This window comes from Carassius carassius, chromosome 29, assembly GCF_963082965.1.
Source record: "Carassius carassius chromosome 29, fCarCar2.1, whole genome shotgun sequence".
In the NCBI taxonomy this organism is placed as follows: domain Eukaryota; kingdom Metazoa; phylum Chordata; class Actinopteri; order Cypriniformes; family Cyprinidae; genus Carassius; species Carassius carassius.
In genome coordinates, this window is record NC_081783.1 from 9,657,218 (window position 1) to 9,677,404 (window position 20,187).

Here is a 20,187-nt window from a genome sequence, read left to right on the forward strand (position 1 = left end):
ATATTTTAAAAACATAGCTTCTTTTTTTTTTTTTTTTACTTTTTATTCTTCAAAGTATCCTAAAAAAGTATCACATGTTCTGAAAAAATATTAAGCAGCAGAACATTTTCCAACTTTGATGATGAATTATCATATTAGAATGATTTCTAAAGGATCATGTGATAATGAAGCAAAAATAAAGCATCACTCCTTAGATTAAATATTACTTACTATAACATTTACAATTTAATGTAATTATACACAGCTTCACAATTAAACAAAATAAACAATATATATATATATATATATATATATATATATATATATATATATATATATATATAATTTATATTATATATATATATATATATATATATATATATATATATATATATATAATTTATATTATATATATATATATATATATATATATATATATATATATATATATATATAAAAATTGTTTATTTTGTTTAATTGTGAAGCTGTGTATAATTACATTAAATTGTAAATGTTATAGTAATATTTAATCTAAGGAGTGATGCTTTATTTTTGCTGTAGCAATTTCACCAGCTTGACTATATATTAAAATATTTATATAATAATAATAAATATGCCAAAAATACACATAATTATAATTTAATATTTAAATCAGTATGTAATCATATTTAATTATGTTTGCCTTTATTAAAATCCAATTAGCTCTTTTTTTCCCTCTTTTGTTCAGAGTGGAACAAATTTATTCCATTGAAATGGCCGGTTCCCCAACAAAGTTTATTTGCCCATCCATCCACGTCAGTGTTGTTATTGTTAACTAAAAAAAAACTAGCTTTTCATTAAAAGAAATCAAGCTGCAGTAAAATGAAATGTAAACATTGGATTACATTTTTAAATGAATATAAGAAATGTAAATAAAAATGAAGCCTTGGCAACTAACAGAAATAAAATGCATAAAAGTACTAAATATTAATAAAAAATAAAGCTACTGTATGTATACATATATATTACAAAATCATATTTACTAAAACTAAAATTCAAGTGAAAAATAAAAAGCTAATTCAAAATACTAATTACTTAATATAACACTGATTTGTGCTATTTGTGTTGATTTTAAACCTCACCCAAAGAAAGCAAGCAGTATAGACAATTATGACAAGTTTAATGCTGAGGCAGTATGTAACATAGGTAGCCCATATCATGACCCACATAAAAAGCAGAGCCTTTACTCACTGAGTGTCTGAGAATAGAGCTTCAGCCCTTTCCTGACTGCAACCAAATATGACAGAAAACAAGACTGATCTCAGCATGGTCACAATACTATCCCCCAAAAACGAGAACACAAAAGAGACAGACACTCTTTTGCACGGACAAGATCCAGGAAAGATAAACTGTGCTAAGAGGCCACTTGAGAGAGAGAGAGAGAGAGATATGAATTATTATATGCAAATACTGTATATATTCATATATATATTAGGTCCCCTTGCTTGGAACTGATTAGTATTCGTTGTAGGTATTCCATAGGATTTTCTTTAAATACGTTTAAAACATTTTCCTTCTATGTACAGAGAAATACTGTATATATTTCTACAAGGAAGTATAACGGTGATTTGTCGAGGAGTTTCAAGTGCTAATGGGCCAGCACTAAACATGAAGCTGCAGCATTTCAGCAGATGAAGGACGAGTTCGTTTGCATCTTGTTTAGCTACAAAAGCAGAGATACAAAGCAGACAGCCCTTCTATAAAGGCTTGGTTTCTGATCCTGCTTTCAAGCTCGTCCACGAGAGAAGAGCTTTCCCCATCTGGAACAATATTAAGCATGGGAACTTAAAAACGGTCAGCAAATTACATACACGAGACAACAGTCGACACAACATTTGTGGCTAACTGAAGAGACCAGAGAAATGAACTAAAAGGTACTTCCCACAGCCGTCTGTCAAAAGATGTCTTTTGAAATAGTCTTTCAAAAAGTAAGAGAAAAGGTAAGTGTAAAAGTGTAAGGAGGCTGATGATGGTGAAATAGTCCAATCACGTCCACTTGAGGCGACCGATCATTCTACAGTGGTAGAGTTTATCGCCAGAGTCAGTGTGCTCACTGTCAATACTCCACTGCACACTCATAAAGGTTGTCCCCCATAGTCTGGGCTCGGGGAGAGGATGATGGAGGAATGGGCTGGAGGTGGAGGAGGAGGAGGTGCGTGTCCTCAGGATTTGTTGTCGTCGTACATGTCCAGTGATGCCTGGATGTCTGGGAGCTCCATCTCACAGGCGACGCTGCGCGGAGACACAGAATTACGGTTGAAGAAATGACCGCCTGAAAACAGACAAACAACAAAAATGATGGGGTTAGATTGAGACATTTGTTGTAATACTCTGTTTTGTGTACAGCAGGGGGGTAGAAATGAGATAGATGAAAGAAGGTATGATTCTTCTCAATGTTAATAAATATTTAACATGTGACTCCTGCTGACTGCAAAGATTTGTTTACCTCCTCCATAAAGGTTGTGCTCAAATCTGACATTTCATCTCAGCACAAAATCAATGTCGGTCAGTTACGTGTAATCAACACTTATTATGTCCTTGACACCAGACCAATTAATTACCAACAAGCTTCTCAATGAAAATCTGTTTTTTTTTTGTTTTTTTTTATGAAAGTGTTTGGGTGTTTTGTTAATATACAGCACCCTGATTTAACCCTCATGTTGTCATTTTTACCTGAAAATGCTAATAAATCACATAAGACTAAAATGTATTGAATTTGCTCACACAGGGCATAACAACTTCCCAAAAACTTTAGATTATTTCTGTACATTTTACCACCACCTTGTTACAGGTTTGGTAAAAATAACTTTCTATAATATTTTCCAATAAATAATGTTTTGTTTTTTACTCAGAAACTAAGGTGCCTAAGCACAGATCAATGAGGTCTATGGCAAATCAGTCACAAAAATAAAATTAAACCTGTGCTTATTAAGAAAACAAGTTGACAAAAGATTGAATCCAAGATTTGGTTATTATCATACAAATACTAAAAACTATAAAAACTGTGTGAATTGCAGACTGTCAAGACAAACACGTGGATGTGCTGCTCCATAAAATCAGCTATTATTAAACTATTTCATAATACACAATATGTAAAAAAAAGAATGTAACCCACAGGTGGGTAAATAAATATAATTAATACAAAAAAAACCAATATAGTGGATATTTTATTGTAATTTGTTTATAATAATTCCTTTACATTTATATAGCGCTTTTCTAGGCAGACAAAGCGCTTTACATAGTCAGGGGGTATCTCCTCATCCACCACCAGTGTGCAGCATCCACCTGGATGATGCGACGGCAGCCATATTGTGCCAGAACACCCGCCACACACCAGCTTACTGGTGGAGAGGAGACAGAGTGATGAAGCCAATCAGTGGATATGGGGATTGTTAGGAGGCCATGATGGGCAGCTAAACTCTGCTGGAGCAGAATACACCTGAACTTAAATTACACAATCCCTATCAGTGATGCACGGGTCAATGTATTAATAACCCGCACCCGACCGACGTTTTCAACTAAACATTTTCTTTTTGTCAAGAATTATTATAATGTCAGTAAGCTCATAATTTGTTCTAAAATAGTCTAATCTGGCTATGTCTATTTTGATGTTTCTGCAAGTTCAGCAGACAGTGAGGTTCGGGATTGTTCAGATCAGAGTTCGTGAGCAGAGAACGCATTTCTGAATATCCCAATCCGCTCGCTCATTCCATGGGGCCGCTTGCTCAACCCAGAATGGCCTGCTGGTTCGAAAATATGCAAGGAGACATTTAATTGTTTAGTAATAAACTGGTGTTTTCTGTGTCGCTGCAAAGATGAAGCCTCATTACATTGTCTGCTATATATTTGCTTCTTATTTATAAAATACGGACAACTGATTGATAAAACGGCCACGTCCCCCCACGACTCTTCGCGCCAGTTATTCAGCCTATAAAGTGTAGGCATATGTATTTCAAAATTGTGTCTGCAGTAGTACTATATTAATTACAAAGGTTTAATTGGCATCTTTATTTCAAACGACCCGACCGACCGCGACCCGAATATCATAAAAAATATTTTTGGATAACTCGTAACCGTGGGTGACCGCAGGCACCCGCTCATTTTGGATCAGCCCGTGCATCACTGTTCCCTATCCCACTGCATTAAATGTTAGGCTGATACAAAACACAATCTGTCCACATAGATGTATTACAGTATTTTTAGCGCTCTTGGCTTGACTTAATGTAAAGCACTACTGAATTAAACTGTTGCACTACAATATGCCACAGAAATTCAATACTGTATGAATTTGTCCAGTAAATATGTGACATGATGGATGTTGCTGGTGTGAGAGTAAAAATTTGATTCAGGAGTCTCACCACAGTAAACAAAAAAGAGAGACAGAAGCATCAAAACAGTATCAAGGAATACAAATAGTACTAGTAACTACTAACTTACTAAAAAGCACAACAACAATTTTTGCACAAAGCAATTTTAATACACAAATATCATTAAAAAAATGTATACACAGAAAAACCAAAGGATTTGAAAAAAATGATACAAATGTAAAAGAAATTAATGCAAAACACTATTAATGTAAAATGAAACTAAAAATGGCTTTAATACAGCAAATTGAGTAAAACAGGAAGTTCATCAGCTAAATCATCCAGTGAAAAGCTCTGAATGTGCAAGAGGTGAAAGTTAACTAATAACAAATGCATGTGTCTGAAATCGACGACTTTATTTTTCAGGATGCATTTCGGTTTTAGAAATGAGGACGCCACAAAAATATCTTCATTCCAACTTCAGTCTGCAAAAGACAAAAGTAAAGAAAAAAACACATTTAACAAGCACTGATGTGAGGCACATGGAAATAAAGATAACTAATTTAGATGTGGGCACTACATTTTTAACAAAACTAAATTAAATTGTTATAAATTAAATAAATTAAATACAACTGTAATAGTATCTTATTAGTACTAAAGTATCACTGGGTTTTTATATATAAAATCTAAATATACTATCAAATTTGATCAAACAAATTTAAAGATTTCACAGCCCGTACAGCTGAATAATACTGACACTTTATATTTACTTATAGAAATAGAGTACATTAATGTACCGTATTTTTCGGACTATAAGTCGCACCCGAGTATAAGTCGCATCAGTCCAAAAATACGTCATGATGAGGAAAAAAACATATATAAGTGGCACTGGACTATAAGTCGCATTTATTAAGAACCAAGAACCAAGAGAAAACATTACTGTCTACAGCCACGAGAGGGCGCTCTATGCTGCTCAGTGCTTCTGTAGCCTACCCCTAATCTTGATCCATAATACTCACTCATAGGTGGGGGCGATGGCAGTGGCTCTGATGATCATGTAGCAAAGTGTGAGAGCAGAGAGGACCCCGAAGCTGGCAACAATAAACCACTCTTCTGTTAACAGAGTAAAAGGGGGAGGGGTCATTTTCAGTTGAGGGCGGGGTCAGGGTATCATCTCGACAGACAGCCGAAGAGAAGAAGAAACTGGTGACAGGTGGAGGCGTGAAGAAAAGAGGAATACTTATCTATTCCATGGAACAGTAGAGGAAACCACAGGCAAGCGATGATCGCAAACAAGACAAATAAAACACGAGAGCGAAACTCAATATAGCACACTCAGAGCACATGACACTTAGTGCTGGTTTAGCCATACATTTACAAAGCAGAGAGGGTTTGAATCTGTTAGGAAGACCATGTCATTAGAAGATCAATCAGTAAGTATTCCACATAGAGGTTTGTAAAATTCTTAGAAAAAAGTTAGAAACAACAAAAAAAACCTCTTTAAAATCATAAATAAATTGCTGAGCTGTTCAAGCAGATACACCTGCTTGGGGTCTTTAATATAATTAATCACTGCAATACAAACGCAGACCAACAGGAGGGGTTAAAATTGCTGAACATAATATTTTAAAGACATAGCACCAGGACAAATGGCTGGTAAACAATAAATTATCCCACAAATGTGTAATTACCTTACATCTGTTTCTGCAACAAAGGTTTGTAGTTCCTTGAGCATTTACTTATTTTACTTGCATGCAGCTTTCTGTTCTTTAGTTTAGCTTCATTGCACTCAACATGTGAGCTACTGCTCTGTATTACCTCATTAAAAATGCTGGCATAACCTAAACAATAAAATGACTTTGGAAAGAAAGCAAACGAGTGGGTGTAAAATAAAATAAATTAAACTCTGTTGAAACCCTCTGATATGTTTGTATGCATTTTGTCTGAAATCTTTTGTAATGTACTTTAAACTTTTTAACATGCAACAGAAGATAAGAGGAAAATATATAATATGGAGTATGAAGGGTGAATATGATATATTCGTACCATATAGGTACATATAATTTTGTTTTTGCTGAAGGCCTGAGGTTTTTACTATAGGTGGTTTGCTTGTGTAGCAAAACAATCAAATGAAATTCAAACAATCAAAACAAATTCATTTTCCAATATGAATTAATTATCTTGCAACACATGGCATGGAATGTACATTTTAATCACTTTACATACAGCAACTACAACGACAGATTTAAGAGACAAAAAAGAAAATAATAATAATACAAAATAAAACAAATATGTAACACAAAGATTAAAATAAAATGCTTAAAAACTCTTTTGAATTTAAAGATAATTTAAAATATTTTATATATATATATATATATATATAATTTTTTTAATAAAAAAGAAAATAAAGAAAAATATATAAAATAAAATAGGCCCACTAAGGTCAAAAGGAAATTTCTTTGTTAAAACGTGTTTATATATATATATATATATATATATATATATATATATATATATATATATATAAACGTGTGCAATATTACAACTCAAATATTAAAAACGTAACCAATAATATAATTTCAAATGGTCATTATCTTAAAATAACACCTACAATATGATGACCCTAAATGTGTTTATTTTATGATAATGACTGGATGAATGTACATTATCCGGTTTATTATACAATTATATATATTACATAGAATTTTGCATTTATTTTCATGCGTCAGAAAAGATCAGAGTGCCATGACACACACGCAGTGACATAAGAAGTCTAGTACAAGATATTTATTGCAGTAAAGGGCAGGACACACTGCGGTGGAGCACAGACACCTGCTCACATCACATCACTGAGCTCAGCCTCAGCAGCACACAGATGCTCCTGGACAACAGCTGGAGTGATGCAGTAGTGCACTACAGTAAGGAAAGCTTACCCCCTGCTGGGGAGCAGATGAAGGAGAAGGTGGGACAGAGATTAGCAAACTTAAAGACGGAGTAGGGCTGTCAACGAATATTCTAAATTCGAATATGTATTCGAATAGTTTTAAAAAAAACAATTTCGAAGGTGAAAATTAATATTCGAAAAAAAAAAAAAATGTGGAAAAAAAAGGCCCGCGGTAGTAGAGGCGTGGTTGTCTGTATTGCGAGTGGGCGCGCTAGCGTGCCTGAGGGTTCAGGGACAGGTCACAGGCTCACAGGAGTCGCACTGTCTGGCACAGCATCACTGCTGAAAGTTGACGCGTCTTCATGGAAGATGCCAGCAAGTGCAGAGCCCAACTCGACCGCAGCAGAGAAAATGAGGTAAAATTGTTGACCCGCGAGATTGTTGTATGCAAGCTATTTAAGATACAGTTAGTATACCATTCGACAACTAGCAACATGAGGTCACATCTCAAAAATGTGCACCCAAATGAGCATGGCATAATGTGTGGAACTCCTGCTAAACAGTCACGTCTTGACACTTAATGTTACTTTGCATCGCCCGCCGCAAGCTCTTTGTCTGCAACACGACAAGAGGCCATAACGGATAAAATAATTTCGTTCATTTGTAAGGACATGAGACCGATCAGTATCGCGGATGGGGCAGGCTTCGGGGAGTTCTGTCAAGCAATGGATCCGAGGTTTGATTATTTATCATTTCATGTCAAGGAAAAGTTCCATGTTTACCACAGCACAGCTTGCTCGGAGCATTCAATGTCAGTTCTATATGCTGTAAAACTTCAATTAATATTAATAATATTTGTTTCAATCACTGAATGAAGCCTGCTATATTTGGGACAACAGTCGCGACCTTAAATTGCTTGCACAAAAATGTGTTTGTTCATTTAAACCATTATGCGCGGAGAACGTGAGGGTGAGAGAGCGTGAGGTCTGCAGTCTTGGCCATTAGTTGATTTCCTTGTTTTTGTGTAGGTAATACGTTGTCATATATGTTTAAACTTAAATAGACTATCTATACAAGTAGTTATGTCTCTTTGTATTATTTTTGCCTGTTATTGACGTAATGCGCATCATTGACAACATGCGCTACCAGATGTTCGAATAGTTCGAATATTCGTGTATTTTTTAGAGGGAATATTCGAACGTCAATTTTGAGCAATTTTGACAGCCCTAAGACGGAGTGTGTGATTTTTGCAGTTTGGCGATGCAGAAATGACACACTTCACCTATAAGTACATATAGATTAAGAGAGACAAAACAAGAGACAATAAGCCCCGCTCTTACTAGTGACAGCAATGTTGATCTCTCCGGAGCGAGGAATGAGCTCTTCGTCAGAGGGAAGCTGGGAGGAACTGGAGTGGCGTAGAGGCTCCAGACTGATGCTGGTCTCAGAGGACAAGTCCACCAGCGCTGTCCTCTGACTGGAAGTCTGACTGCGGGACATCCGATCCATGTCAAAAGCCATGTTGTCCACACAGGGCAGGTTGGGCTGTAAGTACATGAAAGTACATGATTTATTAACATAAATATGATTTGAAGCAAATCATCCTAATGTCAGAAAAAAATATATATAATTACATGTCAGCTAAATGATTAAATGTAAATGTTACATGAACAATTCTATTAAATGACTGAAGTGACCACCAGAGGGAGCTAGTGGATCATAAATCCTGCACCTCTCACTGCAAAGCCAAGATTACAGGACAAATAACTTTTTATCATTCTGTTGCAACCAGCAACACATATTCATTTTGCCATTTTTTTTACAGTAATGTGTTTACATGCTCAGATCTGTAATAATTCAGGCAATCCATACCATTCAAGCTGCAGGAATTGATGTTATTTTCAAGAACATTAATCATAATAAAATCATAACAACAACAACATCATAAAATAAGAGTCTTAAGAATGTCACAACCTGCTGCCCTCAAAGATCAATCAATATGTCTGTTGTTTCAGTAATAAATTTAAGTCAGTGTGTTAGGGATGGGACGGTATGAAAATTTAATATCACGATTATAGTGACTAAAATTATCACGATTATCAATATTATCACGGTTTTGTTGAAACGAGATGAGTGTTCAAAAATAGTTGATGCTCACACTGAAAACATTTCAGCAAGTTTTATATTTAATAATCAACAAACAACTAATAAAACAAGCAACTCTATGCACTTAATTTAAAGAAAGATTAAATTCTGTGGCATTTCCTTCCTTACAATGAAAAGTGTAGAAGCATAGAAAAGCATAGAAAAGTCACTGACTTTCGCCATTCCTTCTCGAAAAAAACAAAAAAAAAACATTGTGCGCTGCGCTTGCGTCAGACTGTTGCTGGCTGGACATGATTTAATAGTGAGTTATTAAAACCGCGATAATCAAACACGGTTTTAATGATAATTCATTTTTAAACGATATTACTAACCTTCAGCACATTTTATCACGGTTATCAATAAAACCGGTTATCGTCCCATCCCTACAGTGTGTGTTCACATAGCTGTGCTTTGGGAGGAAAAAAAATGTTCTCAGAATACAGCTATACAGTAAATGTGACAAAACATCTCTTCAGGGATGTCTGAAGAATAATAATAACAATAAAAAAAAAAAAATATTATACAGAGTGAATCATTGTCTAAAAATGAAGGTTTCTTTTACAGGGTGGTTGTTTAGATAGGTCTATAGTAATTAGAATTATCTTAACATAATTACTTATCAAGTATTAGTTATTTAAATAATAAATCATTAATATTTAAACAGTGTGTGTGTTTGGTCCTGGTATTCCCTATATTATGGAGACTGGTAAATTTTGACCTTGTGGGAAAATGTTTTGGTCCCCGTGAGGTAATACCTCATACAGAGCAATCTTTTTTTGAAAATCTAAAACTGTAGAAATGATTGTGTGCAGTGTGTACAGTTTAAAAACCATTATGTCTATTAGGTCCCCATAAAACATGGAAACCCAGCACGTGTGTAGGTGTGTGTGTGTGTGTGAGTTTACCATAACTCCCAGAGCTTTGAGGATGTTGAGTTTACACATCGGACAGGTGCAGTGCTCATTTAGCCATGGATCCACACACATTTTATGGAAGACGTGCCTGAGAGAATGAAAAACATTTTGCCATAAATATAGCACATATGCATGTTATAATCATCTGCTTACTTTGTGTATATTAAAGCGCTTTAACATTTGGTTGCAAAACCATAATATGAAATAATAATTCTATTTCTATTCTAACGATGTAACACCATGCTGCATCAAGCCTTTGATATCACCATACCTCGATAAATATTTGAAACTGCTCTAAGAACACTGGTGTAAGAAGGACATTACATGTAAAAGCACATTACACATTTATATTACATCCAGAGAGGAGAGAGTGGGATTGGAAGATTAAAAGCAAGAAGCTGGTGGACTTCAAAGGAGCAACATGAGCTTTCACAGAGAGCTTTTGAGTCTCGTTCTCCTCCTCCTCATATCCGGCTGCCGCACAATCTGAGCAGTGTTTACTCCAGGAAAGACCCTGGGCTCTCGATAGCGGAAACCCTCTTCATGAGGAAGATTCTAGGCACAAGACAGCCATTGAGGCTCATGCTAGAGACAAGGCAGCCATTGTGGCTCTGAAGACTGTGAAGAATCTTTATCACTGCATCATAGAGCTGGGAAATGTTTTTTTTTTTTTTTTTTTATTCATCCTAAATGTATTTTGGTAAATGCACACAAAGTTTTGAAACAACTCATTAAAATGGACTGTTATAGAAGTCTAACACTATTTTCGTAGTCTTTAGGAAACGTAACGCCCAAATAAAAATACATCAAATACACTACTATGAGGTTTCAAAAGAATCTTAATTTAAAGAATCTTAAAATATGCATCATGGTTTCCACAATAATATAAAGCAGCACAGCTGTTTTCAACACTGATAATAAGAAATGGTTCTTCAGCATCAAATCGTCATATTTGAGTGATTTTTAAAGGATCATGTGACACAAGATTGGAGTAATGGCTACTAAAATTCCGCTTTGTCATCACAGGAATATATTACATATTGAAATATATTAAAATGTAAAACAGCTACTTTAAATTGTAATAATGTTTCAAAATATGACCGTTTTTACTATACTTCTGATCAAATCAATGCAGCCTCGGTGAGCATAAAAACAAAAATCAATGCAAATATAATCAATATATATCACTTATCCCTACTGCATTCACCCCAGCATCCTCAAACACAGTAACAGGGGGCCCAAACCCACATTTTAAAACCCCTCAATTGAGTATGCTAGTTATATCAGTATTACATAAGTTCCCAACCGGAAAAAAGGCAGGCTCCTCAGCGAGAAGTGTTTCCAGAAAGATTTTAATACAACCTGAACAGAACTTCTGGTTAAGAGAGTTTGTGGAATACAGCTGCAGCAATGCATTTCAGAGGCCTTATCTAAGGATGTTAAATAATGCTAAGTGCCAATGCCACTGTGATTTAGGGGTGCTAAAAGGACTTATGTTTCTGGAATGATCCTGTACTGAAGCAACATGCAGACAAACTCCAACAAAGCTTTATTTGCTTGAATGGAGAACATATGATGAATTAATGATGAGGGTGCATACAACGCAGAGTATACATAGAGATGCATACTACTGAAAAATAAGATAGACCAGCTCTGTGTGTGGACCCACTCTTCATGATCTGTGTTATATTACAGTTACCATGCATATTTAAATACAAATTTCAGTCCACCTTGTCACAAAACAGTAAGTCATATCCATGAAATGAAGGGCACACCCCTAAGAAAGTTAAAGCGAAGCTAATGCACAGGGACGTAAATTGAATGGCCATGGCTAGGTCAAGTGTGCTGCCATTACTTGTGCTATGAGTTATTGATTGTGGCTGGAGATGCTTAAGCTTAAGAGAGCAGAGATACTTACCTTAAGAAGAGATAACATAAGATACGAACAGATGACAACCATCTCCACACAGTTTAGGGTCTTTACTCTTCTGTGTCTTTTTCAATGTCACATGGTTAAAGGTGCCATGTGCAAAAATTGAGGTAAAAATATTAAAAAAATGACCTACACGCATCAAAAGTATGAGAAGAAATAAGGGCGATGATGTCATAAAAAAAATGTCAAGTTATAGTGCTGCAGAGATATCAACCTTAATTAGCATTAGCATTACTAGCCCCGGCCCGACAGGTGTCGTAATACCAGTTTCTGCCATGGGAGGCGGTATGCGGGCAACATAACCACCAGCCAACCTGCAATACACGAATATCTCGCACGGCTTGTGGGCGTACTTATACCTGATGTCAATCATGTGGAAAGTACAGCCCACTACTTCACTACTACTAGTTAGTATTTCGCTAGAAGTTTGTTTTATATGTTTGTGTATTTTTTTTCGGGAAGTTATAACATAGAAATGTATCGAAGGCTGTTCTATAAACGTGCTAATGTTAGCGATGGCTAACCGTAGCTGCGTTTGATAATTAGCTAGCTATAACTTACCCATTTTTTTATATCATAAGTAACCTGCTCTAACTAGTCTGTTGGTCTCCGTGTCCTCTTTGCTTCGTGGTTTTTCTGTACGTGAGAAAATTGATGTGTGGCGTGAAAGCGTGTGAAAAGAGTCAATTGTGTGTGTCTCAAGGTGAATGCTTGAGAGTTGGCAGCTCTGGTTACGTTGGTTGGCGCTAGCTTGGTCAACATCAGCTGTCTAATGTTGACCAATGATGTTGACAGAATGCTGTCTGTCAAATTAATTTAATTCAAATGATGTGTATATACAACTCAATGTAATATGAACAAAACGAATATGAACATATTCACTGGTAAAGGTGAAGGGGAGTAGCTTGAAGATGTCATGTTTCAAAATCACTTGACACTTGACATCACCCAACGTTCCTCTGGATGCAAAACGTCCTCTTATAGCAGCGGTTCTCAATTCCAGTCCTCGCGCCCCACTGCTCTGCATATTTTGCACGTTTCTCTTTGTTAACACACCTGATTCAGATAATCAGCTCGTTAGAAATGAACTCCGTTCATGAACTGTTTTTCAATTGTTCATTGCTCCCTACTCTCTGAGCAGGGAAAATCTGTTGAAGTTTACCTCACATCGAAACATTCATTCACTGATTTGTGCTGTGCAGCGTCTTTAAACATGGACAACTGTGACATCATATACCTCTGTAAATCAATACAATTTAAATTCACGACTTGCACAAATCAATGCACTTTGATTGGAACATATAGCTATGTTCGCTTCGAACTGGAATCATGGCTGAATATCCTGTGATGTCCACTTCGCAGGGCACTTATGTTCGAATAGAACAAATGTCTAAAGCGCTAAGAGAAATGTTCAAAATGTGCAGAGCAGTGGGGCGCGAGGACTGCTATTGAGAACCGCTGTCTTATAGGCTTCGGCTATGCTCTAGGGTTGTTGTGAAGGTAGGGGTGGAGCATAGAGACTATGCCGTTTCTCGTTTGTTACTCTAGAGTAGACCAATTCACTTTATTGAGGCATACTGCCCCCATCTGGTATGGAATGTGGAGTATGACTTGATTTTTTTGCCAGATATGACAGATGGCACCTTTAAACAGAAATCATTCTAATATACTGATTTGTGATCAAGAAATATTTCTTATTATCATCAAGGCAGAAAACAGTTGCTGAATGCTGCTTGATATTTTTGTGGAAACCGTGAAACTTTAAGGATTCTGTGATTAATAGAACAGCATATAATTTAAATATATTTTTTGTAACATTACAAATGACTTTACGGTTGCTTTTGATATATTTGATTTAATAAATATAAATATGTATTTCTTGAAAAAATATCTAAACATGTTAAAATTAAATAGTTTTTTATTATCTTTTATCAAAACATAGTAATAATCTAACCAATAGCACACTGGCAGGAAAAATTTTAATTGATCCTTTATTTTACTGCTTCTCTTCATGATCCAGTGATCTTGATTGTTAAAATCTTGCACTATATGTACACCCTGAATATTTTTTTGCCTTTTTTTTTTTTAAGAAATAAACTATATAATAAAAAAATAAGTAGACACCTCTTTACGACAAATGGGTTTGGCTATTCCAGTTCAAATCTCCAAACAGATCTTAATCATACAGCATAGAATGACATAACTGTATGACAACTCTGTGGGTAGGGCCTTTTCTATTCCAGCATGACAGTAAACCTAGTGCACAAAGCTAGTCAAACCTATTGAACACCTTTGGGATGAATTGAAATCGGTTATGAATCATTCAAGCTCACTACCTGTCCTTATGGAGGTCATGCATTAGCATTATGTATTTAAACTTGTTTTTTTTGCAATATGCTTCCTCATTTAATTGAACACATTTTTGCAGAGCCCTCAGAGCTAAACTATCTATATATGAATATCTAAAGCCGAACAGTTAACAGTTAACATCTAAAAGACCCCATGAAATCAAAGATAAGCGCCTATTTTCTTTCATGTGTTGACAGCAAGTCTTCAAACAGGAAGTTACAGCAGCCAATATTTTTGATGTCATACATTTTTATTAGCCAATGGCCTCTCGTTTATATATTTTGCCACGTTTTGGGAGTATGTTAACATACACATGGCCTGGAATGCAACATTTATGGAATTAAAGTTGAATTTCATGGGGTCTACAATGCTTGGTGCTTTAAGACCTCCTGGATGGTCATCCAACTGTTTCTCACGATGACTGAGAGTTTCAGACTGGTTTGTTGCTGGATGCCAGCAGCTGTCTGAGGCAGCACAGGCTGCAGCTCACGAGTGTGTTATTTGATCTGACTGGAGTGGAGCAATGATTCAGCCGTAAGCAGAGAACAATGCAATTAACCAGGCTCTGGATTAGTGCTTCATCGCTGCTGTACAGTTGTAGAGACAGAAAGAGGGAGCGAAAGAGATAATAAGGATAGAGCGTGAGTGGGTGTGGATGAAAAGAGAAAACATATCAAAGCTAGTAGATATCATGGAGAGATGACTGATACTGTACTAGAGATAGTTCACTAATTTGAATTGATCTATTTTCAATTTATCAAATCATTTACTCATTTCAAACCTGTATGACTGACTTTCTAGCGTCAAACTAGGTATTGCACGTAGCAGCTCACAGTGTATCTACATAAGCATTTATAGCATGTGGACATGTACAGTATGCGTGTTTGGTGTAAGATGATCCACAAAATTAGCGGCTAGACTTCCAGCTGTGTGACCGGGTCATACTCAGCAGATGGTGTCTGAAACGGTAGGAAAGGGCATGCTTGTGTATTAGTGTGTGCTTACTTTATGTCGCATCCCTTTAATATACGGTGCATGAATAATGTGTATCTGTTTGTAAGTATAAATAAATGCATGTGTGCTTGTGTGTTGGCTGCCTAGAGGTCACTGGAAGCTGAGCTGCTAAAAATAAGCAGAGTGGGTCTGACAGGGCAGTGATTCACAGCAACAGCAGTGCCACATTTCCTCAACACACTCACATCTCACAACAGCAAGTGACCTCTGATCTCCCTCTCTCGCTCCAAATTTCATTTGACCATTATTCAAAGTCTGGGGTGAAAAACCAAATTGCACTGGATAATACAAAATATTTTGTCAGTGGACAACATAAGAGAAAATGTTCAAATGGAAAAAAATAATAATAATAATTTACTACCATCATAACAAGAGCAGTTTCAGTTTAAATTCTGAATAAAAACATTAAGGATAACCTTAATATAAATGTAATTATTATAATTATTCTTACAATAGAACGACAACAAAAGAGAATGAAAGAAATGTATATTAATAAATAGTAGTAGTACAAAAGAGAAATTAAAAAAACTGAGCATTTAAATTTAAATTAAACATTTAAATTTATGCATCTAGCAGATGCTTTTATCCAAAGCGACTTACAGTGCATTCAGGCTATCAATTTTTACCTATCATGTGTTCCCGGCGAATCGAACCCACAACCTTGCGCTTGATAGCGCAGTGCTCTACCAATTGAGCTACAGGAACACATTAAAATTAAGCATTAAAAAAAAAAATAATAATTTGCAGAAATAGTTGATATTTCATTGTCCTTGTTTCACAAAGCGAAACTAAATGCACATGTAAATACACACAGACACACAAACTTACTTGCAGGGTAGGATCCGGACCACATCGTTTAGCTGATAACCTTCAATGCACACTGCACAATGATTAAAATCTGGCTCTGCTTCCTGCAAAACATGAACGCAAGATGAAGATTAAAGTTAGCCTTTTCATTAGTCAAAATATAGTTACAAATTAAATTTTCATTAGGATATAGACACAGGGTATATCGGGGCAGTTTTAGGATCATTTGCCAGTCAAACCAGAACAGGACTGTCAAATGATAATTTTTACAGAAGCTAAGCTAAAATGCAATAAGTGACCACTGACCACTGAAAGGGAAAATGCTGTCTGACAAGACACATTAATAGGCAAGATGATGTTGCTGAATTTATTATTATTATTTTTTAAACTATTACGTACAGCTGCATTTTTACTCCGTAAAACATCACAGAAACATAAACCAAGTGACCATTGTAAGGTTCTGCTGCTTATCACTTGTTGAATGTGAGAAGCTAAGGACAAAAAAAAGGGGGGGACCTATTTAATGTTTAGGGTAAATCAATATGAATACAGAAATATAAGATACAGAAACACTCTTAATATAATTCTCTTAAGGACCTTGAATCTTCCCTACTATTTCTACTTAAGCATCACTAGCCCATTTTTATTAAATCTGTATGCTGGCCTTATGACACGAATCTGTGAGAAATGGAAATAAGGCAGGTAAAATTCTCTTGAAACTCTTGGCATTGAGCTTTGAGTACCTGCATTTCGCTCTATATTGATCTGATCTCTTGACCTCCTCGCAGCCTCGTGCGTGTATTCATCTTGCCCAGCTATTCTCAAGTGCACTTGATTATAAAGTCAAACTATTATGTAATTCTTTAAATACATGAGATTAAAATGGTCTAACTACGGTGTAGCAATCTGTACAGTTACAATAGCAAAGTATATATGTCATGTGCACAGTATTGCATGCAGAATTCTATTAACATAAGACCACACTGCACATAATAATCGCTTAACTTTCGACAATACATCAAGTGTTTAATTGCACATTAACTGTTTTTATGTATTAGGTGATAACTAGCTGTCATTCACTTAATTAAAAATGCATGTTGTAAATGAGGTCACCTAAAAACATTTGATCTGCATAATGAGTATAGTGTTGATAATACAGTTAAACAATATCATTGCATAATTCACATGGTTTACATAATACTTCAACAAATAGTAGGCAGAAAAAATATGCACTGTGAGATGTTCGTTATGCAGTAAGCGAATATTTCAGCTAGTTTATTATTATGTTAAAACAAGAGAATACGTGTGTCCTAAATATATATATATATATATCCATTCCTAGTATAATGTATGATAGCATGTAATTCTGAACATTCATACTGTATTTTGTGTCAAATAATTACCTAACACAGATCCCAAAAATACTGGAATATAAATAGAATAAAAATATGGAAAACATTTCTTCAGTGTGGTTCTAGAAACTCATGTCAAGTCTCAGAGAAAACTATAGGAAGCTGCTCGGGTAAGAGTGTGTCTCTATATAATTATTTATAGATAGATAGATAGATAGATAGATAGATAGATAGATAGATAGATAGATAGATAGATAGTGTTTTATAAGCCTTCATTATCAATAAAGAAAAGCCTAATTATGACAAAGTTATGGCAAGATCAGCTATTACAGTGATTTAATTGATTAGATTTTTGAAATCTGAAACTATCAAAAATTAGTAATTCAAATAAAGCTGAAAAAAAAACATTCAATCAAAAATGAGAAATCATAAATTTGTAACTAACTAAAATAAAGTATTAGTACTAAAATTATTCAAACAAAAACTGAAATAAATTAAAAATGACAACATAATATTACTAAAACTTAAACTAAAATAAAAAAAAACACAAAAAAACTATGCCAGACTATTAATAAATACAATAACAGTATGTAAAATAATACTAAAATGACACTGACATTAACTTGATTATTTAATCAGCATATCATTAATTCAATAATAATTATAGTGCTACAATAACTGCTCAAGTGGCATTCTTACCCAATATTTAATAGGACTTCATCATAAATTTCCTATGAGACTTAATTTTATGCAGCAGCAACACTTTCAAACATTATTTATATATTATGACAGAATAAATATACCTCTAGTAGCAGGCAACGCATCACTCAGGCAACTAACTAGACCTCCCTGAGCATGGAGCCATTTAGAAAGTGACAAAATCCTCCTAGGTTTTAAATCACACTGCCCTGCTCTTCCTGGAAGCATCTTCTCTACTCTAGATGCTATTTCCGTCACCTGGCAGTGTCCTGTCTACTCTGCATGGTCAAGGTCATGTTGTGACGAGTGGTGTTTGGTTTCTAATGGGGCCCTCTCAGTGTGAGAGTCATCGACTGTGGTCCGGTCGGTCCCTGCAGAGGGACGTGGCCGATACTCAGAGGCTTAGAGGCTTCAGCCAAGGCAGTGAAGCTGTAAAGATGAATCATCGCTGGAAAATGCGTCATAACTGATCCAAAAAAAAATGTAGGAGATCACTTGAAAAGGAAAAAGGAGAGAAACTGAAAGAGAGAGGAAGAGGAAGATAGACAGATGTTCTCTCACTCAATCACTAGCGAGCAGGACCTCTCAGACGAAAGGTTTCAATTTCTTGCAGCACTTCTCCAAGGCCACTGATGTTTTATTCATGGCTGATGTGAGCTGACCTTGACTGGGCTATGATACACACTGACTGGCACGGCTCCAGCCCTTCTCCAAACCGAACAGCTGTGAAGTCTCACGACCCTTCTTACCTCATCGCTCACCTGACAGTCATTCACCTTTACACAGGTCAATGTCTTTCTTTGGACTTTGTGGTACATTCAACAAGAGTACTTTCAGAGATGAACCTAAACTGTCTGTCACCAATATTTAACCACCAATTATTGATTAAATTAGACCTTGAGCAAAGGTTTAATATGCATTGTATTATTACACAATCAATGATGCACTACATGCATAAATATACTGTGCAGTATTATTTGTAAAAATCCTGAGATCCCTAGTCACTTTATTATAAAGAGGACAAAAAAGCAGCATGGTGGTGTTTGCTTTGTTGTAAACTGATTTCAACAGCTTAACCCGATCGGAGTTTGCTTTTTTATTATGATTTTTTTTAAATGTTAAAAGATGAGTTTACAGCAGCCAGAATATATGCTGATTTAGTGCTCAAGAAACAGTCAATGTTAAAAACAGCTGTGCAGCTTAATATTTTTATGGAAACTGTCATACATTTTTATGATACTTGGATGAACAGAAAGTTACTGCGCATTTGTACATGTAGTGTAGTAATGTTTGTTTTGCTGCAAACAGAAACAGAGATTTCAACCAGAAACCAAGTAGTTTCACCTGCTCTGAGATTGCTTTTTCTAACTGCTCTGAGATTGCTTTTTCTAAAGTAATAATAGTGAGCAGATACGTATCACCATGCAGCAATTTCCAAAGGCGTTGTGTTTTGTTTGTGCTCTTTAGGCGTCTGCTTTTAAACCGCATGCACTCTGTGTAGACTGTAATGTACAGGTTGCCGCTAGACAGCAAGGCTACGTTTCTATCTACTTGTAGTTTTTAGTTGTTGAAAAATGCAATGTGATTAAGCACTCAGAAGAATAGTGACAGGCGTATTTATCTGCAGTGCGTACGTGTCCAGTGAGTACTTCATGGAATACGGAGATGCATTATGAATGAAGAATTGCACAAACAGTTCCATGATAGGACACAGTGCTGCTTACTATAGCCTGGCAGACATTACATGGATAGATTCATGCCTGAGAAA

At 35.5% G+C, this 20,187-nt stretch overlaps 1 protein-coding gene across 4 annotated transcripts in view; it reads right to left on the bottom strand.

Moving 5' to 3' along the window:
- Positions 1–1,121: 1,121 nt before the first annotated feature.
- The window catches only part of rnf130 (ring finger protein 130), a 50,298-nt gene continuing 31,232 nt past the window's right edge, over positions 1,122–20,187 (bottom strand). For 2 of the 4 annotated variants that reach the window (XM_059515829.1, XM_059515827.1), the window contains exons 6-10: positions 16,390–16,472; positions 10,257–10,353; positions 8,547–8,751; positions 5,342–5,435; positions 4,552–4,807 (exon numbers count right to left, since the gene is read on the bottom strand). In XM_059515829.1, the coding sequence (XP_059371812.1) occupies positions 4,792–4,807; positions 5,342–5,435; positions 8,547–8,751; positions 10,257–10,353; positions 16,390–16,472 (495 nt within the window). In that variant the 3' untranslated portion in view covers positions 4,552–4,791. Of the gene's footprint in view, positions 2,291–4,551; positions 4,808–5,341; positions 5,436–7,066; positions 7,262–8,546; positions 8,752–10,256; positions 10,354–16,389; positions 16,473–20,187 lie in introns of those variants that run through there. The other 2 variants (XM_059515828.1, XM_059515830.1) reach the window with 2 other exon arrangements.